The 27,217-nt window shown below is 40.2% G+C and overlaps 1 protein-coding gene across 2 annotated transcripts in view; it reads right to left on the reverse strand.

Annotated features, from left to right (window-relative positions):
- Nucleotides 1–24,250, reverse strand: part of GABRB3 (gamma-aminobutyric acid type A receptor subunit beta3) — a gene marked incomplete at both ends in the record, with an annotated part of 235,096 nt that extends 210,846 nt beyond the window's left edge. The window contains 3 exons of one of the 2 annotated variants that reach the window (XM_079700340.1): nt 22,880–22,947; nt 23,163–23,254; nt 24,111–24,250. In XM_079700340.1, the coding sequence (XP_079556466.1) occupies nt 22,880–22,947; nt 23,163–23,254; nt 24,111–24,250 (300 nt within the window). Of the gene's footprint in view, nt 1–22,879; nt 22,948–23,162; nt 23,255–23,382; nt 23,463–24,110 lie in introns of those variants that run through there. The other variant, XM_079700341.1, reaches the window with a different exon arrangement.
- Between the last annotated feature and the right edge of the window lie 2,967 nt (nt 24,251–27,217).

Consider the following 27,217-nt stretch of genomic DNA (forward strand, 5'->3'; position numbering starts at 1 on the left):
GTCTCTATTGATATAACATGTGATTTTTTTTTCTTATTTAGCCAACTGATAAGGTAGTTATTAATTGATTTGTGATTACGGAACCAGTCTTACATACCTAGAATAAATGATACCAGGTCATAGTGTAGAATTCCTTTTATACATTTCTGGATTTGATGTGCAAATATTTTGTTCAGGATTTTTGTGCCAATATTCTTGAGAGATTTTGTTCTTCAGTTTCTCCTTGTGTGCTGTCTTTCTCTGGGTTGGTATCAGGGCAATACTGGCTTTATAAAATTAGTCAGGACCTATTCCCTCCTCTTCTGTTTTCTAGAGAAGACTGTGTATTACCAATATTTAATTCTTCTTTAAATGTACTCTAGAATTCTCCAGTGAAATTATTTGGGCCCAGAGATTTCTTGTTCAGGAACCTCTAGTTACAAATTCAATTTCTTTAGTCACTAATGGAATATTCAGATCTCGTTCATTTGGGGTATGTCTTAGTAATTTATGATTTTTAAGAAATTGGTCTTTTTTTTGCTACGTTGTTGAACTTATATGTGTAAAGCTGTTCATTCATACTATTCCTTATTTTCCTTTAAATGAGTGCAAGACATGGAATGATAATTCCCATTTCATTCCTGACATTGGTGATTTGTGTTTTCTTGTTATTCCTGTCCAAGATTTAGCAATTTAATTGATTTTTCTGAAAATCCAACTTTATATTTGATCAATTTTTCTCTCCTGTTTCCTTGTTTTCAATTTCATTTACCTCTGCTCTTATCTTTACAATGTCCTCATATCTGCTTGGTTTGGGTTTATTTTGATCTGCCTTTTCTTGTTTTTAAGGACTTAGATTTGAGACCTCTCCTTTCTTTAATGTAAGCATTTAGTGCTATAACTTTCCATCTTAGCACTGCTTTAACTGTGTCCCACAAATTTTGATATGCTGCATTTTTGCTTTCATTCAGCATTATGTATCTTTTTATTTCCTTTGAGACATCCTCTTGGACTCGCAGATTGTTTAAAAGTTTATTGTTTAATTTCCAAGTATTTGGAGATTTTCCTGTTGATTTTCTGTACTGATTTCTAGTCTGATTCCATTATGGTTAGAAAACATAAACTGTATGATATGAATTCTTTGCCTTATGACTCAGAACATGATTTATACTGGGGAAAGCTCTGTGGGCACTTGAATGTGTATTCTGCTGTTGTTGGGCAAAGTGTTCCTTAAATGTCAATCAGATCCTATTGACTGAGGTGATGTTCAGTTCTTCTTTATCCTGTTTTACTGGGTAGCAGGTAGATGATTAGCTCCCTGTTTGACCCTGCTGAAATCATGGGGAGGGAGGTATGTCCTTTTTTGATTGGTGTTTGGCTGAAATAGGATAGGTATTATCAAAAAGTTTCTGTTTCTGTTACGCCATCCTTCTCCTGATCACTTGGCTAAGAAGCTTTTTTGGAGTTTCTTTTCTCTGTTGTTGGCAGTTCTAGGCAGTAGGCTTTCCAGTATACTCTCTGGAACCTATGAAAGGCAAAAAGAAGACCTAGGGAACTCAATACCAAGTCACTGCCCATGTCCTGAGGTCCACAGGCAATCAACCTTCTTCTTTCAACCTTCAGAATCTTTCTGTTTTTGTATTATGATCCGGTTTTTCAGTTTCAAGAGGGAAGACTAGGAGGAATGAGGCTACTCCATCTTGGCTGGAATTAGAAATCTGTTTAGAGGTTTTTTAAAAAACAGTTTCATTTAATTCTTCCCTTCTGTCTTCACACCTTTTAGTTGCATTTTTGCTTAATAGCACCTCTACCAGAAAGAAGGCAAGGAAATAGAAGGAGCTAGAATTCAAAATCAGTCCATTTGCTACTCATTAGCAACTCTGGAAGAGGTCCAGTGAAAGAACTTGAAACTACTTACTAACATGAGGTTTTCAATAATCTATGGATGGGGCTTCCCTGGTGGCACAGTAGTTAAGAATCCACCTGCCAATGTAGGGGACGCAGGTTTGAGCCCTGGTCCAGGAAGATCCCACATGCTGCAGAGCAACTAAGCCCATGCACCACAACTACTGAGCCTGCGCTCTAAAGCCCGCGTGCCACCACTACTGAGCCCACATGCCATAACTACTGAAGGCTGCACACCTAGAGCTTGTGCTCTGCAACAAGAGAAGACACCGCAATGAGAAGCCCATGCACCACAACGAAGAGTAGCCCCCACTCGGCACAACTACAGAAAGCCCATGCACAGCAACGAAGACCCAACGCAGCCAAAAATAAAGAAATAAAGAAAGAAATTTATTAAAAAAATAATCATCTATGGATGTAGATTATTCATTCAATCCAAGCCCTCAGTTAGCAGTAGTAGAACACTAAGGCTTAGACCCCATTCACTGCCTAGATACTGCCCTTTAAATTCTTTCTAAATGAAACTGCTCAGAGAACAATAAGGTACTGCCAACACAGACTGGGAAACTACATGACAAAATGGGAATATGAATTTATTTTCTTAAGAAAAATATAAACTATACCTTTAAAAATTGCTTTGCTTTCTACCAAGTGAAGGAACCAGCTGACATGGTGCCTATCTTTGCAGCATCCCAGTTAAATAATAAGAGGCAGGCTGAACACACAGAGACAAGTGAATTCAAGATTAACTAAAATATGGAATTTACATTAGATTTAAGTAAGCTATTGTTGATTATGAAGAGAAAAGTTAACATAAGGAGCTGTTTTATAGTAAAACGACTCTATTAAGTTGAAGAAATAGAATTTCATGAAATGCTTACCTCGTGAATGGGAGAAAACTGCCAGAGATGTGACAACCTATATTTTTGCTAAGAATATACTGAAGCTCAGAAATATTATGAATTACAAATGTTTTCCAAAGCTTGTTTATTTTCAGATTTCATTATGATAGATCAACTTTTTTCTTAAGTTCTACTCATAACAATGAAGCATTTTGCTCTTTTTTTCCGCAAAAATTATGTTTTATAAAATGTAATTAGCATCTCTAGTGAAATCTCTAGTTCTTCAAAATCTTTCTAGATTATGGAAAATTCATGAACTACTAATGTTGAAAGTTATACAATGCATTTTGTAAGAGTTCTCCAAAATCTGAGGATTTGTATTCATTCTAGCAAATTCAAAAAAAAAAGTGTTTGATGATAAAGTTATCCAGAATTCATGGGATTCCTTCCTTTCTTTCCTTAACAAACCATAGTTTACAATTCATGTTAATCAAATATTTAAAATACAATAACCTTTTAAATATCAACTGACAACACTGGCAACAATGTAGAAATTCAAACTAGAAATGCACCGGAATGTGTCCAGAACAATTGCAGATGGAAAGGCGCACTGTTCCGAAGTCTATGGTTTCCAACTCCTGGAACAAGGCCCAACAGTAATAATAGAGCAGTGATGAGATTCCCTTCAGTGTAAAAGAGCTCTCTAGACATAGAAGGTCATGAAATAAAGGATGTTAAACTAACCACCTCTCCACCTCCTCCTCCTAATTTGGAATTTGATGTTTGGCTCCTAATTTTCATCATATCCCAATATTATCCAAGTTCCCTGAAAAAACAGTCACTGATATATCGAATTCATTACTTCTTGAGAGTCTGTTCTGCTGTTGATTCAGCATCCCAGTAAATGAAATTTGGCTAGAGCACTAATCTCACCACCACTTCTCTAGATTTTAAACTGTCAAATTTGTTCCTTTTCTAGCTAATTTCAGATTTTTACTTTTTTAGAAATAAAAACTGTGTTTTTACACCACACTGAGAAAGCCTTAACTCCATCCCTAATTGACTGATAGGCTATGTAACCTGATTTCTAATTGGTATTTGGCAAGAAGAGTGTACTCATTAAATGTGGACTTTTAGCCAAGACAGCACCCGTGCTCCTCCTAAGAAACACAATTTTCTGTATAAAAAAGCATGCTTTGAAATATTTTTTTAAATTCAACAACATAGTGTTACTTAGCTAGCAGACCAAGAACCTCTTTCTAACACCCACTCTTTCTTTCCATCTCTTATTTCTGAGATTCTCCTTTTTAACCGTGTAGTTACCCAGGGTAAAAGTTATGATTTAAGGGGGAGAAGAGTCCATGGACTGTGTCCTGCTGACTCACGATTTCACAATCACTCCCTCCCACTCATTGTGTGCTCTCTGTAATGAGTGTTTTTAATGGTTCCATGTTTGCCCCACAGCATTCTTTATGGTGTTGGTATCCTTGGAGAGAACAGGCCCTTGTCTGCCTCTGGCCATCTCCACAATCAGAATACAATCACTATCAATACTCACTTTTTTTTTTAATAGCTCTTTATTGGAGTATAAAAAAACTCAGTTTTAAAACATCTATTTATGGCTGATAGTATGGAATATATGGAAGTAAAGGGATACATAACATGGCAAAGGGAGGAAATCTACAAGTGAAACAATTTGAGACCAATATGTTAACACTGTGCTATGGATTAGAATAAACTGAAGTTGAGTAAACATAGGGTTAATCGGGCTTATCAAGGTAAGAGCTTTGCTCTTCAACTCTGTGAGGCCCCGGTGTCAAGTCCATACTCAACACAGTCATCCAGGGCCATCACTTCTTTTGTTCTTGCACTTTCTCAGGAAGAACCCTAAATCCTGCCCCTTGTACTAACCAAATGGCAAAGGCTCTGATATGTACTGAGAACCTCAAAACAGCTCCTATCTCTTCCCTTGAGGCTGAGAAGATGTCCATTGACACAGCCCACAGGAACTTTCCCCCAGATCCTGGAGCTGGCTCTTAATCTTGGCATCCCAGCCACGGTGGACATTAACTCTAGTCACCCCATTCTACCACACCCAGCAGGCACTCTGGAGCCATTAGGGGCTCCCATCCTGGAAAGAACAGGAAGAACCGAGTGGTCATACTGCACAAATGGAACCAGAACATAGGATAATAACAGACTTAAGACAGATCATAGATCCCTGCATTTGAGGGCTCCAAACTAGGGCCATGGAAAAAAAGGAGTCTTCAATACATTATCAAAATTACTGTGCAAGACTTGATGAATAATTAGATACTAGAGAAAGAGGAAAGAGATGAAAATTATCTTCAGGATTCAATGACAAGGTGGAAAATCACAATTCACGAGGCCTAGCTGACCAAGATTTGATATGCAGGAGAGTAATCCCTGATCACCACATTTACACACACAGCCCCCAGCACCCACCAGCGAGGATACAGGCAAGGGCTACAGGTTGATACTCATGCCAGAAACAGTGTCCAGAAACATATGGTTGAGGAAAATGGCTGTAAAAGAGAATTCAACAGTTAGGGGCAGCACAGTCAAGGGAAGGGCTTGGAGTGTCTCTTTTATATACAGATACTCTCTTTTTCCCATAGGAAGACTACAGGAAAGAGCCTAATGAAGAGGGAGATATGTTGCAAAGGAGACAGCGAATGTGGGCACAGGAAAAGCCAAAATGCACAGCACAGAGAGCAAGAATAATTGCTGGGGCTTCCCTGGTGGCGCAGTGGTTGAGAGTCCGCCTGCCGATGCAGGGGACACGAGTTCGTGCCCTGGTCCGGGAAGATCCCACATGCCACGGAGCGGCTGGGCCTGTGAGCCACGGCCGCTGAGCCTGCGCATCCCGAACCTGTGCTCCGCAACGGGAGAGGCCACAGCAGTGAGAGGCCTGCGTACCGCAAAAAAAAAAAAAAAAAAAGAATAATTTCTGATGGGAGGAGAAACATCTTCCTCTGAGAAAGACACAGGGGAAGGGCCCCTGCATCCTGCAAGCCCACACTGTAATCTTCTGAGGGAAACAAAATTTGAGTTCAACAGCAAGGAAAGATGGCAAGTGAGAATGGAGGGCTTAAGGGGAGAGAAAGCTCTGCATAGAGAAGACAATGAACATTAAATAATAAAATTACTGGGAGACTTCTTGTGGTCAGAGACATTTCTGCTAGTGGACAGGCTTGTGACACTTTGACCAACATCGTTTTGAAGGCTGGGCAAGAGCTAAACACAACCATGATGTTAAAGGGCTAGAGAAACTTGAAATAGATTTCTTTGGTGTCTAGGATGAGAGGTAGAACCAGTGCTTAAGGACGAATAAAACTAAAATTGCTGACAGGGCAGAAGAATGGGAAAGAAAGACAAGTGGACAGTGAAAAGAGTCTTCTCAAAAGCAGATGGCTCCTTTGGTCAAATGTGTGACCTTCATGTAAAAAGAAGATTAAAAAAAAATAAAGCTCAGGGGTAGGTGAAAATTTTTATAAATATGGGGCTGTTCCTGAATGACTTTCACTGAGATGCTATTTCTGGGCATGATGGCAGGATTCAAATCAGCGCAGTGAGGAAAAATGGTTACCCATTCATCTCATAATCCATGTGGAAAAATCCAAATATAATTTGGATTTAAATTCTCTTCCAATTAAATGTTAATGATCACTTAAGTTTTTTTCTCTGCATCAGTAGAGCAAACTTTGGATCAGATTAAATTTTATCTGATTTTTTCCTCATTAACTATGGAAAATAGTCCCCTAAAAATGTTACCCATGTAGGTAAAGTTAATACTTCATTGAGCAAAACCTCAGATTAATCAGATGCGCCCTTCGTATCAGACTCACTGCACTCTGCACACACGAGGCCCTGCCCACGCCATGCCAGCCCCGCCCACACGAGGCCCCTCAACTTCCCCACACTTGCCAGGGGCCCCACATACTCTAACACCCAAAGGATCAAGGCTCTGCCCAGTTATTGAGATTAAATATAGGGCTATGTTGAATTTTAAATGTCTTGGTAAAATCTGATAATGTGGGCTTCCAGGTAAAAATGGTCAACTGTGACCTCAAAACCCCTAACAATAATTTTTTTTCCAATTTCTTAGGCATGATTTCTGAGAAAATTCTAGTATTCAAATGTAAAAGTTATTTGGGGAATTAGAATTTATTCTATTTCATTCAAAACAGTGACCTGAACTTGTGCTGTTCCTTACATATATATCAGAATACTAAATATAAAATTAAGGTAAAGTCAACTTTAATATAAAGCCAAATTAGTTGTATATTTTTCTTGTTAGATGACATTGTGTTGGAGTCATGTTAAAGTTAAGAATAGTTTTGGGGTTTAACTCTATTTTGTGAGCTATTATTCTCTTTCCATTTACCAAAAGATACACTTATTCTAGAATATTAGCTATAAAACATTTTTTAGGCAAATCAGTGGGACCCCAAACCAGCAGATCCTTTCTTGAAAGCTACTCAGTTATGTGTCTCAAACACCTTAAAAATATTCATACTATTTGACTTAGTAATCCTACTTAATGAAATGTTTCTCAAGGAAAATATGCACAAGGATATTCATCAAAATACTATTTAGTCTAGCAAGTAGCCTAAATATTCAATAGGAAAATATTAAGTATATTTATTATTCAGCCATGCAAGGAAATACCATACAGTTTTTAAAATATCAGTAAAGGGCTTCCCTGGTGGTACAGTGGTTAAGAGTCCGCCTGCCGATGCAGGGGATGCGGGTTCATGCCCCGGTCTGGGAAGATCCCACATGCCGCGGAGCGGCTGAGCCCGTGAGCCATGGCCGCTAAGCCTGTGCGTCCGGAGCCTGTGCTCCGCAACGGGAAAGGCCACAACAGTGACAGGCCCGTGTACCGCCAAAAATAAAATAAAATAAAATATCAGTAAAATATGTTCAGTAGCATGGAAGTGTCTATAACATAAAGTTACATGGAAAAGCATGATAATAACTTATGCATACAGTGTGTAAAAAATAGTACATACATATCATATGTGCATGAAAAAAAAGAAATACATCCAAATGTATTTTTCTATCTGTTCTAAATTTTCTTAGTGGGCAACTAATTTTTTTTTTTTAATTTTGGAAAACAGTGGACACTATTTTGTGAAAGCAGTAAAGGTACAGTGAGTACCTAAGTTCTCAACAGGCAGTCATACTGACATCTCCAGCCTCGTGGGCCTTATTTTCACAATATAAAGTCAGAGAACACTCCTGCACCTGACCCAATGTTAAAGAACATGGAATGCAAACATAAAGTCACCTGTGTTATGTATAAAAATCCATGGGTGTTCTGATCATTTACAGCTGGATAAGGGAGAATTTCTGCCTTCCTCCCATCACACCTGAAAAGAACATGCATCAAAGTATCCGGTAAGGCCTGCAGCTCTGAAAACACCTGGGGGTTCAGCACAGGTTCTGAGCAGATTGTAAACCCTCTTAGTGACTCTGTACCTTAGGCAGCTGCCCCCCAGGAGGATGATGGGCTCCAATTCAAGGACTCAAACACCCCCAGTGATTCCAATTTTTCAAAGGAAAATGTAAGAAGAGCAAAAGTAAACAACTTAATTTTTCTTTTGCACAGTACAAACTGGCATATATCTACTTTTTAATTAAACATGACCAAATGTCCCAGTATCTCAAGTATTTAAAGAATCAAAAATCCAGTTTCCTGTAACACTTTTACCATGTTTTGCTATTTCAATCCCACCCATAGCTCCCTTATGTCTTTTCCATGCCATCTAGTCCTATTCACTTTCCTCCAAACTGCTTTTCAGAACACTCTCAGCATCTCCTCTTTCCTCATCCCCACCTTCACTGTCACTGTCCTCCCACGTCTGCACAGGTTGATGATTATTGAGTGACTCACTCCTGAGCTCCAGGCAAGCACCCTCTCCTCCTGAGTTTCTGCACAACTTCATGTGGCGCTGAGTGCCTGCCAGAGTTTCAAGTCTGAAGTGTCAGAGGCAACATGTGAAAAGATGTGCTAAACTGGAGACACGTGGAAAAGCCCAAACTATTATCATTTGGATCTATGATGCTGAGTGTTTCTTTGGCGTATGAGAGCAGTTATACACTAGTTAAGTCACCTCTTAAATCTGAAGTATTTAGAGTGAAGGAGACAGCACAAGAATATGCTCATCAGCGCAGAGCAGGTGAACCAAAAAGCCATGAAAGATAACACAAGAGGAATTATTAAGTGATACTAGTTATTTTGAGAATTAAAAAAGGAAAAATTCATTGCATTGCCTCTCCCCGACTAGTTCCAGAGTTGACTTACTAATGCAAGGTGCTTTGATAAGCCTGGAACTTTAAAAATCTATACATACAGCTTATTTTGGACTAACCTATCAGAATAAGTGTAAATTAGATATAGCACTTCACTCTGAAGCAACGAAAGTACTGTTCTGCCATAAATATTCACAAAATAGGCCCCTTACACTCCCCTTTTCTACCATCGCAACAGGCTCTACTGTCAGCGTGATAGAATTCTACGATGTTTCCTTTTTCAGGGTTTTGTCATGATTATTGGTCTCACCATTTCTATTACAATGTAGACAGTCACACCAAAAAATCTCTACAGAAGTGTGATCTAGAAACACTCACACTTACCTGACAGAAAATATTGGGTTGGCCAAAAAGTTCGTTCGGGTTTTTCCGTAACATCTAACAACGTAAGATGTTATGGAAACCCGAACGAACTTTTTTGGCCAATCCAATCGTTCAGTAACATGTGAAACTGATGTGTGAGTCCTTCTCCTGGGTAACTGACAGTTTCTATTAATACTATAGCATGAGTAAATTCTGATTTTCTGTTTGCACATTATTGCATAAGCAAGTACAGTCTTGGGCAAAGGTTGGCATATCAGGAAATTGGATGTCAATTAATAGATGCTTGCTTTCCTGTCAGCCTTTGTTTAACAAATTTATTCTGTTTTCTTCTGAAGTATGTTGGAGAAAAAAAAAGAGGCTTTTCCTTAATGGTTTTAGAAACTGAAAGGTATGATAAAAGGAGAGAAATTACTGAGCCAATTTGATGCTTGGGGTACCGAAATTTTTCATTCAAAATCCCAGAAAGATAAATGGAGAGAAAAACTGGCAGGTAAGACCCCCATTTCTTATCTCATCAGGGGAGATATCATTCAGATAGGCAGCCGAGAGACTAGGAAGGACATCTATCCCCCTTACTTGACCTTTTCACCTTAATCTCAGTAAACCAGCTGATGCCCAGGACCTGTACCCCCACTGGTCCTCAGAGTTAGTGCTACCCAAGGTGCACTAATTCAATGACACTTGGAACAAAGTGTCTCCCCTTTTAATGTCTGAACTTTGCTAGTCCAGACTAGCTGCCATACCCCTCTTGCTCTGGGAGAGAAAGAAAGGAAAAAAAAAAAAACTTTGAGGAACATCTATGCGTGGGGCTACCACGGTAGATAAATTATTTCTAAGTGCTAAGTTAGGAAATCAGTTATTTACTGTCTTTACTGTGCTACAATTTCTCCTAACCAGATACTACAATCCTTTATTAGCAGGATTTCACCTACAGTAAATAAATATGAAGTAAACACTTTGAAAATTATTAACATTTTTTTGGTCATTGATTACATCCAAGTTTGAGTCACATCCAAGTTTGAGTCACACTATACATTTTGATCTGCATAATTCTAAACAGGTAATTTCCTAGTTATATAATAATTTGCATATCCACATTTTTCCTCTTTCAGAATAAAATTAAACAATTTTACATATCTCATTTTGCAATCTCTAGTTCAGGCAAGCCCAAATCTTTATCCCTATATCTACACAGGTTTTCTTGCTTGGACTTTATGTATAATAATTCTGCTTTAAATGAGGTAAGGAATCAAGAAAGAGGTAGAACATGGTAAAAACTTTATTTTTTGTAGAGAGGCCACAATATGCAACTACCTTTGAGGTCTAAGTTTACAGTTATCTTCACGAAATGCTGGCTAATCATCCCAAACTGACTGAGGTAAGTACAGGTAACTCTGACTCAGCCCACACCCTCTTCCTTTCCGACTATGAACTCAAGCAATATTAAAATTATGTCACAGAAATACCACAGAAGACTCAAAACTGTTGCATGAATTACATTCATGTAGAATTTTTGAAAAATCTGAATATGGACAATTTGGTACCCAGTAGCATTAACTGACATTTCCAAATTGAGTTATTTTTCTTAGACGATAATGGAAAGGTCATGGTTTGGATGAAACAGAAGCATTTTAACAGCCCGCTAGTTTTCACTCATAAATTAGTGACTCTGAATTCAAACCAAAAACTAAACATCACCATGTTTGAAACACAAAAATTAATGAGCATGGGTACAGACTGTAAATCCCACTGTTTATGTATGACATGTCCCAGGCTTGCAGCGCACAGCACAGATAACTTGGGGAAAATGGGCCATGCTTTGACTATAAGGCTGCAAGCTGCCAGATGACCACCACTAGGATACCCAATTAAACTACACACAGTATCAAATGATAAGAAGCAGCGCTCTGTAATGCAAACAGAAGGTCCCTTATGTTTTTAACTGTTCACAGACTCTAAGAAACCACAGAAATCAGAGCTAGAAGGAAACTTAAAGAATCAATTTTAATATACTTGTTAAAAAAAAATGAACAGATCGAGGACCACTGAGTCTGAATGACTTGCCAAAATTAACACAAACCCTTCTGGAATCTGAGAGGTCAGACAACCAACTCTTTTCCACTGCCAAGGGCAATCTTGAGAGTTAGACCACCTGTGGTCTCTAAAGGTAAAATACCCTGGAGTACTGAGGAAATTACCTAGATAATTAAAATTCCAAAGAGTTTGCTCAAGCTTTGAGACTAGCTTTTCAATCATAAACACAAGCTTTGGGGCAATAGAGTGTAATGATAAATAAAGCACGACTTAGGGGAAAAAAATCTATAGATATATAATATTTCCAAAACAAGAGCCCTCCTTTTTTAAACCAGCTCCCTATGCTTCTAAATGCCAGAAACAAACAAACAAACAAAACCTATTATCCTTATAATCAATTAACACTTTTGCATCTCTTTACATTTCTGGATCTACTTTGGTTTCCTCACCCATTATTACCAGTCAAGCCCAGATCCCCAGTGGGGCCTCCCCAGTGCTGACTGAGCAATACTGTCCTCTTATAATATTCCTGTGGTTCTGGAACAGTCCAGAAGATGTATCTGCCCTCTGGGCTATTGTCACTGACTATTCATGAACATGTATAGACTCTTCATAGAACTATAGAGAATTAGTCATACAGGGAATTTTAGAGATGTCTTACTCCAGGGGATGTTAAAATGTTTATCACCAGAACCTTTCAACCAAAGAGAATCTTATTTTTAAAGAGAATCTTATTTTACATATAAATATGAATAACATAAATTATATAATATACAGTATACTATATAATTTCACTATACATAATATGTATTGTAGATTATAATAAATATCTGTTTATGCAATGTAATATATTCAAAGATACATGTCAACCCTCCCTAATGGAATGCAGAATCACAGCACTGCCTGTTCTTCCTGCCCCAAGAAGGAATCTCCAGCCTTCTAAGAAAGCACTGGTCAAGCCCAACAGCCTCAAAGAGACATACTGTGTTCTCAAAATTAACCTACTATTGTTGTCCCAAAAGCCTTTTTTGCATCCTCTCTTGCTCAACACAACTCTCTCTGCTTCTAAATCATTTACTCGTAATATTTACAAGAAAACAAGAAGGCTTGAAACATAGATCTACCTTCAGTGTAACAGAGTGTATTATTATAGAAGAAAATCTTTGTGTTTTTTATCAATCTAATTATGAAATGCTTAATCTTCATTTCCAGAAAATATTACCCATTCCCTTATGCAATGATACATTTTTTGTCAAAATTGTATCTTCTGTGCTGTTTGGACATGGTCACCAGAAGAGGCTTTGTTAATGCAGTAATTTTCTCAGTTATCATTCCTGGGGACTGGCCATATTAAAGCTCATTCTAATTCAATGGGTTAGACCCACATTTCCTAAACTGTGTTCTACAGAAAACTTCATGAATAAGTGTTAATAAGGTCCACCATCCCCTCACAAAGAAAAAAATCCCCAAACATATATTTTAAATATTGAATTCTTCACCCCTCTCATTGAAGATTTACAAAAATCATTAGCATATTAAAGGACTTGACAGTTCCTACAGTAAAGAAACCTATTTTACATCTCTAACATAATTTCCAATATTATTTGAGCAGAAACACTGATTATCGGGCACACATGTACACTCTACATAACAGCGTTCTCTTAAGCAACCATTATTTTAGCCCATACCATAAGAAATTACATTCTCACAGGGAATTTGGTGCTCAGGGCCAAAGGAAAAATTCAGAAATGAAAACTCATTCAATGTCACAATCAAATATAGCCTCACACCAATGAATTATCCACAGAATGTTTAACAGCATAAAAAGGAATACAGCACAATCAATCCTGCTCCTCGTACACTCAGTTATTCCCAGCCTCTTTCTAGTATGTACACTGCTTTGGAAAGGCAAAGCACAGACTACACCAATGATGAGAAATTTTGCTTGGAGGGCACTTATCTGTGTCAACACCTGCAATCAATCTAACACCACAGAAGGCTTCTTGGTCTATACCTTTCGAACCACCAGTCTATACCATAGGAATGGCACTGTTTTCCATAATTCAGATGTCTTTTCTGTGACAAGTTCACAGGAATCCTCCTGTGTAAAGCTACGGTTAATTTTATGTGCTTGACAAACATACAAATAAGGGAATCTCTCCGATAAAACAAACACAACGTACAGCTTTACCACAAGGGTCATGTGCTACACAAATGCATTTAACAAGTATTTACCAAGCATATTCTACACGACAGGCACTAAGCTTGGTGACCAGTTTAGTCTTTCAACCTGATATATGGATGTATCTCTCAGATGGATTTTTAGAGTCATCAGGATTGGAAAAAAATCAATGATATCACAATGAATTACTCAAATTGTTGTTTCTTTTAAAACAATTTTTGGTTTGCATGGATTCGTAGATTCACACACACAAACAACTTGTAATGATGGGTGACCCAGAAAAATTGTTCCCTCTACTCATTAAAGTTATCAATTGTAAAGTCTAATTCAAAAAATTAAATTTTAAAAGAGTGATGTGATGTTGAATTAAGTAACAAACATTTTATACATATGTATCAAACAGAGTTATATAGCTTTAAACCAGTAAATTTTGTTATCCTTTTAAGTCAATTCAAAATAAAACAAATGTATTTCATGTCATGAATCATAGCATGAGGATTTAGCAGATATTTTACATAAAAGGAATTCTTTCATTGTAGAACTGAGGTAAAATATGATGATGCTGTAATCATTAGAATCCATAGCCTCTATCAGATTGAATGGACAAACACAAATTAGAGTTTTTAAAGAACTAGGACATTCTCATATCTTAATCTTATTCCTATTCATCTGAAACGTTAGTTCCATGCATGCTAAGGTTTTTGTTAATTATATTAACGCTTCTGTGTGATACTTAAGTTCAATGGAAAAATGTAAAAAGGGATACAAGCATTAATGCTTACAAATAGCTTCTATTTCTTAATGCAGTCTCCAGGTAACCAAGGAAATAAGAGAATTCTATCAATACATCCCCCACCACAGAGATCGGAGGCTAGCTCTCCGTCTTGAATTGACAGGACTGAGCAAAGTGCCAAGAGATGAAACCTATTTTAGTCCTAGTCTTCCCAATTTTGCAGCTAGAGAATCTTCTTAATGGCTGGCATAAATGGCCCAGAAGTAAACTGTGCTGGAAAGCTAGCAAACGAATGAAAACCAATGCAGGTCCACTGCACTGCTGAGCGGCCATCAGAAAGGGAATGCAGAGCCCAATGAATCCCAATATAAGAAGAACCACCAAAACTTCCCTATCATATAGAAAAGTTCGAACCACATATACTTCCAATTAGACACAAAACTTTGAGTGTACAAAGGCACTAGTGACTGGTGTTTGAAATATACACACTAACCCTTACACAGGCTGTACATCACAGAACCGCTGCAATACTTCCCTCTTTTCTGCTTTGAAATCAGTGTAAAAGCTGTCCAGTGAAGGGGGTAACCGCTATAGAACACCTGACAGCTTGACAAGCTGTCACTTGACAACACTTGACACTTGACAGTATTATACTGTGTACAATTATACAAATTCTGATCAAATTAAGTCCCCTAAAGTAAAAACTATATACATCACATTTAGCCTATAAAAGGTTCTTCTTGGCCCAAATTCTGGGTTATAAAAATATTTCATTGGAAAGCTACCTGCCTATTTATTCATGCACTTACATATTTATTCATGCATTCTTCATTCATATATTTTCTTTCAACCAAAATCTAATAGATGCTATATATATATATATATATATATATATACAGACACTAGTGTATATTAGGTATTGGTTGAAAGAAAATATATGAATGAAGAATGATACCTATCATGTGTCAGGCACTATCTGTTCTTAGACACAGATCTGCCTGATGGAGCACACAGTCTTAAGGGGGAGAAAAATGGAGAAGAAAGCCTCTAAGCAAACTAGCACACCAGAATCATATTTAACACTTTGATAGTGTTATAAGGGAAGACTAAGAGTTCATGGAAAAGTAAATTGGAAGATCCACTTTAGATGGCAATGAAGGTCATAGAAAAAGGTAAAATCTCATGAGGGCCTAACAGAGCATTTTTTTATTGCTCTGTAGCATAATGAGGTAGAAAGAACAAAGAAATAGGACCAAGTCCCAGCTTTGCCTTTGTAGTAAGTCAGTGCTATTCCTGAGGCTATTTTCTCACCTGAACAATGGAGATGAGAGTAACACCTACCTATAAGATATACTTCACTAAGCTCATCATGTTTGATGATCAAATATGACAAAATACCTGAAGTATTTCATCAACTGCATAATGACATAAAAGTGTTGTTAGATGTCATCTCCCTAAGTTACACCTCAACATGTATTATAAGAAAATTTTAAAGATTCCAAATGGTCAATAGGCTTCATTTATTTAAAACAAACATTCAGTAGGCTTCAAAGCACAATGACAGTACATATGATATGATACAGAACCCATAGGAGAAAGAAGGGTTCTGCTATGAATGGAAGAAAAGGAGAGCTATTACAGATAACAGATTGTACAAAATCAAATGTTGAATTCATACTGCCTTACTGGTAAGAATCATAAAGTTTTTAATATGTAAATAAGCAGATTTATGCCATTAATTCAAACAAAATACTTACTTCTATGTGCAGTACAACATAGGATCCCTCAGCCTGGCACAGGCTCTAGGAGGAGGTTGCTCACAACAAGGAAATGTGTGTAAGATCCATCTTTTAAGAGATGCAGCAATGTAAGCTTTACAACTTCCCTGAGGGGAAAGACAAAAAGCATTCTCTTTGCTCCCCATACCATTCCTTCTAATATTAAACACAAACCTCCCTTCATAAAGAACATATTATGTAAGGGTTATTTTCATCCACCTCTGAAGTTCATAATATGCTTTCTTATCAGTGCCCCAGCATTGATGTTTGATCATAACTTAGGCACGAAACACACTGCCAGGGAAAAGTAATGTCCTCAATAAACAACCTTACCTCCTAAATGCAGCAACCTGTAACCAAATGCCAACATGCTCATTGTACCTTACCCATGGAGTGCCTTCTTTGTAAGCAGTTTTCCAAATCCAACTGGGTCAGAGAAACACTTTTTCCTTTCTGCTGAGTCATCCCCCAGCTTACTTGGTAATAAGAGCATTAGCACATTTCTAACCTTTAAAATGGTAGTAACAGGGACTTCCCTGGTGGTCCAGTGGCTAAGACTCCGTGCTCCCAAGCAGGGGGTCTGAGTTCAATCCCTGGTCAGGGAACTAGGTCCCACGTGCTGCAACTAAAAGTGCAACTAAGACCCGACGCAACCATATAAATAAATAAATATTTTTTTTAAAAATGCTAGTAACAATTCATATGCAAACTCTGAATGCAGCCAGAGCCTCTCTAGAGAAATCAGTAAAGGACAGTTCTCTAACGTGTTTGTTTGGCTGTGATCTTGTGGATGCCTTTACCTCAATTTTCTGTGTAGAGCTAAGCCCTTTGTGCCATTACTTTGGCAATTTTGTGGGGATGCCATGGGCATCTGGGAAGCCTGAGACTGAACTACCGAATGTTAAATGACTTGCCTAAGGCTAGAAGTTCCCATAAACCTGGAAACAGGACCCGAAACTCCCAATCCCATTAGGCTCTTTTCAGCACACAGCTGGACTCCTGGGATTCAGCTCCTCTGCCTGAGGACCTGGCCAGGTACTGGGCACTGGGTGCCCCTTCAGCATTCACTACGGGCAGAGCAACCCTAGATTCTGCAGCACAAGAAGGGGAGTTGATTAACATAAGTTTGATCGAAAATGCCTAAAGCTGAATTCTCCAGGTGATCCCAGCTCACTCTATCCAAGGAAACCCTCTCCTCTTACTCTTCTGAAAAGGAGAAAGACGAAATGAGTGCAAATGTTTACGTGTTGTGTTCGTGAGTAAGACTGCACCCATTTTACAGTGATGCAGTGGCAAAGCTGCTTGCTGAGATGTGCTAAAACCATGTTCTTATGTACCATACTTATTTTACACTGAGACATTAGAAAACAAGTGGATTTTATAAGAGGAAAATACAACAAATGACAAAGGAATACAATACAACAAGCATAAGGGACAAATCTACTTCTCATAATAACTAAAGACACATTATATGTCACCTAAAAGGAGCTCACAACTAAAAAAAAAAGAGACAATAATTTATGATTTATATGCATTAAATCAGAAAAAATAATCCTGTAGTTACATTTTCATTGGGATGAGCTTTTTTTTTTTTTTTTTTTTTTTGGCTGCACTGGGTCTTCGTTGCTGCACGTGGGCTTTTCTCTAGTTGCGGCGAGGGGGGCTACTCTTCGTTGCAGTGCGCGGGCTTCTCATTGCAGTGACTTCTCTTGTTGCGGACCACAGGCTCTAGGCACAGGGGCTTCAGTAGTTGTGGCACACAGGCTCAGTAGTTATGGCTCGTGGGCTCTAGAGTGCAGGCTCAGTAGTTGTGGCGCATGGGCTTAGTTGCTCCACAGCATGTGGGATCTTCCCGGACAAGGGCTCAAACCCATGTCCCCTGCATTGGCAGGCGGATTCTTAACCACTGCACCACCAGGGAAGTCCCAGGATGAGCTAATTTTAATAGACGAATTAAGTACAGAATAATAACAAAATACAAGTTAAATCATAGAAAATTAGTATTTATATTACTAGAGTTTGAGTCTAGCGTTATATTCTCAGTACTTTATAGTTAATTAAGTAGAAATCAAGTATGTGTAGTTTCTTTCTGAATTAACAAATCAAACAGTGGCTTCTTCTAATTATTCAAATTAAAAAAGAACTCATGACTACTTTAAAATACTGTTTTTATTTTTTAACTAATTGATTTTTTAAAGAGTTCTAGACCTGCTTCACTCTCTCAGTAAAAAGTACTATTTTTAAATTAAAATATCCTAGTTGTTTTATATTTTCAGTATTTCCTTATATTTCCTATATTTTCAATAATTTTTATCCACTTATTCATCCCACCATCTATCTATTCAACACACACTTGGACCAGTGCTAAGCACCAGAATTATAACACATGCATATGAAAGTTTTCAGTAGACAGTGTTCTTCCATAAGTACAATCTCACTTAATCCCAGTGCAGGGGACACGGGTTTGAGCCTCCTCCGGGAGGATCCCACATGCAGCTGAGCAACTCAACCCGTGCGCCACAATTACTGAGCCTGTGCTCTAGAGCCTACGAGCCACAACTACTGAGCCCGTGCACCACAACTACTGAAGCCCTCACGCCTAGAGCCTGTGCTCCGCAACAAGAGAAACCACTGCAGTGAGAAGCCTACACACCACAACAAAGAGTAGCTCCCACCCGCCACAACTAGAGAAAGCCTGCACACAGCAACAAAAACCCAAAAATAAATAAATAAAAAATAAATAAACTTTTAAAAAAAGAAAGTAATATGTAAACTTAATCTCAATAATTACTTAACCATGCATAGTTTTATAAGATTGTCTGAAATTTTAAAACAAGAGCTAGAGAACCAGGGAAGTTATGTAAAAGAAAATGGTTTTTTGTTTGACTTCTGTCAAGTCAGCTAACTAAAAAGTAAGAAGTGGCAAATTAGGAGTTTGGGATTATCATATACACATTACTATATATAAAATAGGTAAACAACAAGGACCTACTGTATAGCACAGGGAACTATACTCCATATCTTGTAATAACCTATAATGGAAAAGAATCTGAAAAAGAATATATATATGTATGTATGTATATACATGTATACATATATATGTATAACTGAGTCACTTTGCTGTACACTAGAAACTAACACAACATTGTAAACTAACTATATCAATTTTTAAAAAGTACATGAAAAGAAAAATTAGAAGATTAGGAAAAATGGAAATGCAGACTATCTCCATTATCAGTGAAACATGTTATGGCAAAATAATGTTAAGTATTAAAATACTAAAATCCATTTTTAGATTGTTAATACAAAATGCACAATGACATATACATGTATATGCATATGTATCTATTTATTTAATTCTTTGAGGTCAGAGACATTATTTGGAGGCATTATCTATATGCAACATCAATAGATAAAGACTGTGCTTTATAATAGTTTAAAGAGAAAAGTAAGAATATTCTTTATATTCACCCCCAACATGCTCACTGACAAGCACATATCTGTCCCATCTTGAGATATACATGTTTTGCATATCTTTATTTCAGATATTAATGAATTTTATTTCACTAAATATATGCTTTCAAAAGCATATCTATGAAATTTTGAGAAGAATATTTCGAAGAACTTTCCATGATCATTTACCCTGAATTTTCTAGTGAACTTTGCTCTTCTAACTCATCATTCTCACTCCTCTATCTAAATTACATTTTGGCCAAAATATTCATCCTAAACCACATCTTAAAGCATGTCAATCACCTGCTTAAAAACATTTACAGGCTCCTTAATTTTTGAAAATTAACATCTGAAACCCTTGGCAAGGCAGAGAAGGGCCTAGGTGAACAGGGGTTTGTCCTACTTTTCCAATTTCATATTTTGAGTCTCTCCTTCACAATCTCTTATCCTGCAGATCTATCCATCAGTAGTTTTGCCAATTTCTTCCCTAACCCAGAACATCCTCCTCTATCTATGCCAGTCACAATTCTATTCTCCACTATTCACCCACCCAATTTAAATATCATTTCTTAAGTTCTTTCATTAGGCTTTCCATGTCAGAAGTAATCTCAATATATTTCTCTCTCCCCCTCCCTCTTTCTGCCTCCTTCCCTCCCTTCTTCCTTCCCTCTCTCTCTTAGGCCATACCCCTTTCTTTTGTTCCTCTAAATGGGACTCACCTACTTTTGTTACAACTATTTGACATATCTCCTCTACTAGCTGTACCATCCTTAAAGCAAGACCATTTCTTATTTAGTTTCATAAGCTAACAACACTTAGTTTTGTGTAACTAGTAAGGTGATTAAGGAAGCTCATAAATATAATTCATTGTTTTTAAGCAACATGATTGAGTGATGGGTTTAATCGTATGCTCACATACTCTCTGTTCTTTCCCTATAAAATGTTACCTCCAAAATGATACTTAATCATTGCTATATTTGAAGTTCCTTCAATTAAAAAAAATCAAATATCATAGCTGTGATCATGAGCTATGATCCTGATCATGAGTTAAGGGAAATCAGATTTTTCTAGCGAATGGTTTTGCCAATCCACTTGTGGAAGATATTTCAGATGCCAGTCAGTACATCTGTCCAATGGCCTTCAATCTCCCATCTCATCAATCCCCAGTTTTTCTTTATAATAAACTTAGTGTAGAGAACCACAAAAATTTCCATCATGAGAATGCAAAAAAAAAGCATACAAGTATACTATGGCTACATTATGCACAATTACTGTCTTTGGGATATGCACTTAAAGATTATCCAATATAACGGCTTGTATCCTCGATTTGTTGGGTCCAGAGAAAATTGGGACACCTCAATTCATAGTGCATGAATTAGGCAATTACTTATGAAGTTTTTAAGGTACTAAGTATCAGCATGATGTCTAAACAAGTGGATAACTAAGTTTAAAAATTAATTCAAAGAAAATGTGCAATGATCTGCAACAAGACATTCTCCCCATTCCCCTGGTTGTTTTAGTACTATACAGAGTTCTTAAAGCGCCACATCAGTATATTCTCTCCATCATTTGACATCCAATATAATTTTTGACATAAAAATCCACTAAGTAACTCGATTAACTTCTGTACAAAACTGTCTTCTCTATAGAATGTGCAGTTGCCAATAAAGGAAATCACAGACTACAGAGTAAATCTTGAATATATTAACTTGTTTCCTTAAGGTCATAAAACAAAACATATTTTTGACAGAATTGTTTTTACAAAATTACAAAAAGTAAAATATACGTGATGTTTTTAGTGTAATGTATGTAAAGTCTGTTTCTTGCTAACGCTTTATTAACACTTTATTTATTTATTTATTTAGTATTAACACTTGTATATAAATGTCCTTAGTGATATACATTGAAAGAAAGGTACTTTTTTTTTTAAATCACACATTATAATTTTAAAATCTTTAGGTTAAGAGTGAAAAACTGATAAAAAATATAGTTTCGTGTAGTCAGATTTCTTTCTACAAAATCCATACTAGGATATACTTTTAAATATATCTTGTTAAACAGTCTATTTAAAAATCATGGTTTTAGTTTATTTGTAAACAACCACATTTCTATGTTATTGCAATGTTTCTCAAAATATTGTTCTCAAAACATCTGCTTTAAAAAAATCTGGAGCACTAGTTTTAAATGCAGAGACCCCAAGATTCCACTCCACACCACTGGATCAGAATCAGAGCCTGGGAGTATGCATTTAAAACAAGTTTGCCCATGTGGCTCTGATGTCCACCAGACTTGAGAAATCTATCGAATCTATCTCATGCCTCATTATATTCTCGGTGTTATACTTTAGAAAAAAAAGTTGCCAAACGATTTCTTCCAAATTCTCATTCTTATAATTTCTAAAGTGTCACTCAACAGGAACTTAAACCTGTTTCCAAATCCCCTGGTATTTCCGCTCAATTAACAAATGAAAGGGGTCATTTTTCTCCTTACTGCCTGTTGTCTTAAAGGATCCTGAGCAAAAGCCCGTGACACCCACTTCGCACCTCGGGACACGGACCTCCACTTTCCACAGGTCAGAATACTGAATCCCGTCACCGTTAACATAGCCCTAAGGGACACTTGGTTCCCTCGCCTTCGACTCTCCAGGCAGAGAAAGCCCGTAAGCTGCCCAGGCCCTCCAGTTCTCAGAGCCGCCCGGGCCGTCAGCACCTCTGACAGAGCCTGGTGGATGGGGTCCGGGTTTCACTGTCACGAGCCTGCCCTCGGAAAAGCCACTGAGACCAAGGAAACTGACCCGAGACAGCCAGGAACACACAGACCCACCGCCCACCGCGCTTTCCGGCGGCCAGCACCTCTTTCCAAAAGACAACAAAGGAACCCTTAAGCAGCTCTTACCTAGAATACGAGCCACCCCCACAACTCTCCTCTCCTCCCCCGCTCCCCGGCGCCTGTTGCTAAGGAGGCGAGAAGACACTGGGGCAGCCTCAGGACCAGGGGACCGACGGCGGGAGGAGCTGGCAGCAACAGGGCGGCGGTGAAAGCCCAGCCTCGGGTGAGCCCAGGACCCCTTGCTATGGCGGGAAGGGTGCGCCCTCCGCGCGGCTCTGACGCCAACGACTACCCCCGCGCAGTCAGGCGGGCGGAGGGAGCCTCCTGAACAGGAGACCTGCGCCCGGGAGCGCCGCTCCCTCTGCGGGCCCGGGAAGCTCAGCCCAGCAGAGGAGGCCTCTGGCCCGGTACTGTGGACGCCTGTGGGCCCAGACAGCGGGGCAGGGGCTCGGGGACAGCCCTGGGGAGGGCAGGCACTCACCATGTTGACTTCGGAAACCATATCTATGCTGGCGATGTCGATGTTCATCCCCACGCAGACCGGGGGACCTGCGGGAAGCGCACGACACGGTGATCAGCCTGGCTCGGGCACCGGCTGCAGCGGCTCAGAGGATGGGGGGCTATCCGAGGAGGGGGCGCAGGCGAAGTGCCCCCCTCCCCACCCCGCCGCAGCTCGGCGGAAGCGGCCCCCGCCTCCCTCCTCCACCCAGGCCGCCAGCGCGGTGGGTCGCGCTGCCCGCAGCGGCCGCGCACACCCTACTTACCCCCGAAGTCGGGTCTGAGGCGAATGTCGTAGCCTTTCAACAGCTTGTCCACCGTCTCCTTCACAAAGGACATGTTCCCAGGATCGTTCACGCTGCGGGAGGGACGGGGGCCAGAGAAAGCGGGGTCAGGCGGCGGCTCGCCCGCCAGCGCCCAGCGCGCACACACGCGCGCCCTGCCCGGCGCCCGGCCCGCTTCCCGTCAACCCACCCGCGACCCTACCTCTGGGCGCAGCACACCACCGCCACCAGCACTGGGGCCGAGAAGATGCCGAAAAGCCTTCCTCCCGCAAAGCCCCACATCCCTCCGCCGCGCCCCGGCACGGGGGAGGGGGCGCCCCGCCGCCGTCGCGACCCGCAGCCGGGGCTGCTCCTGCTGCTGCCGCCGCCGCCGCGCTGGCCCGGAGCGGAGGAGGGCGCAGGGGGAGGGGGAGGGGAGGAGGAGGAGGAGCGGGCGCGGGGAGAGGAGGAGCAGCGGGCGCGGGAGCTAGGGGAGGGGGGAGGAGAGAGGGCGAGCCGGAGGCCGAGCCCGCGGAGCCGGCCGCGCAGTGCCGCGCACCCGGCCCTCCCCCGCGCTTGCCGCGGCTGGTGGGCCCGGGCCCTTAGCGCTGCCTCCTGCCTCGGCGGCTGCGGAGCGAGACCCGAAGCCTGGCCGGGGACAGCAAGCCGGAGCCGCGGCTGCGCGGCGCGGGGCAGGGCTGGCGCTGCCAGCTCCTCTGGGCTCCTTGCGACCCAGGAAGGAGAGGATCATCGGCGACGGCGACGTGGGCAGAGACCGCGAAGGAAACGCTCTCCGCTTCCCCCCGCCCCCTCCCCGACCCCCTCGCTACGACCCCCGCCCAGCTGCGGCTCAGGCCGAGCCCACGAGTGCAGCGGAGCGCCTCTGCCCGCGGGACTGCGAGCTACGGAGCAGAGGGAGGCTGCGTGGCCCGGGGGAAGCCCCTACCTCACCTGCGGGGCTCTGAGCCTCGCGTCCCCAGGGTCCAGGAGAGCCAGATGGGCAGCAGGAGAGCCGGGAGCCCGGAGCACATGGCGCTGCTCCTCTGACCTAACCTGGGTGGGATCCGCTCTCCCCCACAGTCACTGAGCATTCTAACAGCGATGCGGGGATCCCCGCCCCTCCCCCCACCCACGGGCTTTCCCGCCTGACCCGTCATCCAGCCCCTTGCATGGCGGCCCGATTAATTATTTATGCAATATAAAACCATTTTTTAAATTGGTTCTTTAAACTATTTCTCTCACTCTCACCCCCTGAACATTTCATGTGAGCACTGGGCCCTCCCTACTTACATAAATACATTTATAATGAGTGTTAAAGAGAGGTCTGGATATGCACGTTTGCTTTATTATCGGGAAGCTGGAGTCCGAATCAGACGTGGAGACCCTGGACTATCATCCCAGGAATGGAAAAATAATGTGCCTTTTCTGGTGCAGCCTGGAGCTGTCCGTGGTTCTTAGTATAAGGCAAGGAACCTCGTTTTCGCTATGACTGGCCCCCATCCTTTGGTTCTCATCTTAGAACCTCCTGCACCTTGGCCAAGAAACAGACCGATGTGCACCACGGTCCACCCTGCCCTGTATGTCACCACTGTGTACCTGAGGAATGTCTGCTCACCCAGAGTCATAGGTCATATACTTTTCTTGACTGAATGGTCCTCTGTGCTTCAGCCTTCTAATACTGAGGAAGATGACCTACTTGTGGTCAACCAACAACACTTACAAATCAAGTCCATTTTCTGCTTGATAGACTACCTTGGGCCATTCCAGGACCTAATGAATGATTAATTATATGTAACTGCTTCTCTGTATTAATTACTTTTTCTGCAAGGCTTAAGGTTTTCTTTTCTATTGTCAAGACTTTATATGGGTAAATATCAAAATCTAGGCCCTGGTTCTCAAGTTGGCATGTTTCTGACATTAATTTTAAATATCATTGCCTTTTTTAAAAAAATCAACAATTTTATTTTTGGAACAGAAAATGTGACCACAGAAGTTGAATGGTTGGTATTAAGATAAGGTTAAGAGATAAATTTAGCTCCCTAATTATTTTCTGGAAAAGTCTATCTACAACTACTTGTACTCTGTGTCCTATTCATGTGCAATGGAATTATCAGGAAAATTAGATTTGCATTATCATACCTTCCCTCCACATTCATGTTTCAGTCTATTTCTTCTGTTTGCATGTACCTCTTTTAGAGAAATGCCCTGTTGGGGATCATGGCTATAGAAAACAAACAGTGAGAATAAGGTGCTTGAGAAAAGCCAACAACATAGCAAGAATGATCCCCCTTTCTACTATTTTATATGTTCTAAAACTTGAATACAGCATTACAAATGTTATTGTCATCCAACCATGTAACACCTCAGATCTTGGCTTCAACAAGTCTCCGAGTATCTTGGCCTTATTTTTCATGCCAGTTGCTGCTTCACCATGCAGTTCTGCAAGAGCTCTGATCAGCTTTACATGGGAACAAATCCACACCCCTCACCACCTGTCCACATTGCTTGTCTCTCACCTCCCACCTTCAGGCTTCTCAGTTAGCAATGGGGTCCAAATGCAACAGGACCTACTCAGTACTCACAAATGTGCAATCTGAAATTACTGTAGCGTTTGCCATCCATGGGGTGGGCCTTAGATGAACAGAAGATAGAAGCCAGGGGATAAATGATTCTCCCTCTATTTCTCCCTATGAAATGTCCTGAGATGCCATAGTAACTCCTTTCTTTTCCCTCTCCTTCCATGCCTGGATCCTCTTTTCCTTCACTCCTGTTTTCATCAGTATTACACACCCTAGAAAAGCAATAGCACTTCAATTTTGCCTCAGGATATGTTTTCTGGTGAACACAGGCTAAGTCATAAACCCATTGGCAAATCACTAAAAGTGTCACCTAAAATGCAGTCTTTTTCTAATATGAAGGCAAAATCTAAGAGAAACATTGCAGTAAGTGTACACTGGTATAATCAAGATACACTGGGCCATGAAGCTCATCACAGTTGCTGGCCAACTTGCACCTACATGAGCAACAAAGGTTGGACGTGCAACCCTTGGCTGCCCTCCTGTCTCAGCTCCTCCCACAGACTTCTTGGAGGGTTGGATGTGCCCTGAAACCCAGGTAACCCCATCCTTCCACTCTCTTGCCAGGATTCCTGAAACCAAGAATATTTTCATATCTTTACTAGATGGTGCTAACATATTAGCCAAATCAGCTGGAAATAACTGATGCAGTTCTTTATTTTCTACAGAAAGAGAAAAAGGCTTTAGGGGTCTTACAAAGGATAAATTTTCATGTCAGAAGAAAAAGGAGATGAATGCAATTTTGTTCATAGTAAGTGATTTTAAACAGGCTAGAATAACATTTTGGGGTCCTTAAGGTAAGAAGCAGGAAAGGAAGGAAATAGATGAAGAGCATCAGATGATCACTTTACCTAGTCCATATTTGTGCATTTGGGCTGACCAAAAGGCCTTCACCAAACTGTGTTTTGTTCATAGTTGCCCCTTACTTATAGAAAATCAAGTTGTCTTTTTAAACAGTATCAAAGTTTCTGACAATATTTTTTAAAGCTCTATAAAATAATCAATTTGAAGTATGACACATGAAATTAAAAGTTAAATATATAATTAGATGATTTTTGAAAAATGTGTAGACCAGTGTACCTTTCTATCATCCCCAAAATTCCATCTCAACCCTTTAGCATACATGCCATTCCAGATCCAGATAAGCACTGACCTAACTTCTGTCATTATAGATTTTTTTTTTTTTTTTTGCCTGTTCCAGCATGCCATATAAGTGACATTACATAGTATATGTTATTTTATGGCTGGCTTCTTTCTTTCAGTATAATGTTTCTGACATCCATCCTAGTTGCAGATCCATAGTTTGTTTTACTGCTGGGTAGCATTCCATTGTGTGGTTATTCCACAATTTGTTTATCCATTCATCTGTTGATGGACCTTTCTAGTTTGGGCCATTATGAATACAAAGTCATGTACAAGTCTTTGTGTGGACATATGGTTTCATTTCTCTTAGGTAAATACCTAGGCGTGAACGGCTGAATC

This window comes from Hyperoodon ampullatus, assembly GCF_949752795.1.
Source record: "Hyperoodon ampullatus genome assembly, chromosome: 3".
Taxonomy (NCBI): domain Eukaryota; kingdom Metazoa; phylum Chordata; class Mammalia; order Artiodactyla; family Ziphiidae; genus Hyperoodon; species Hyperoodon ampullatus.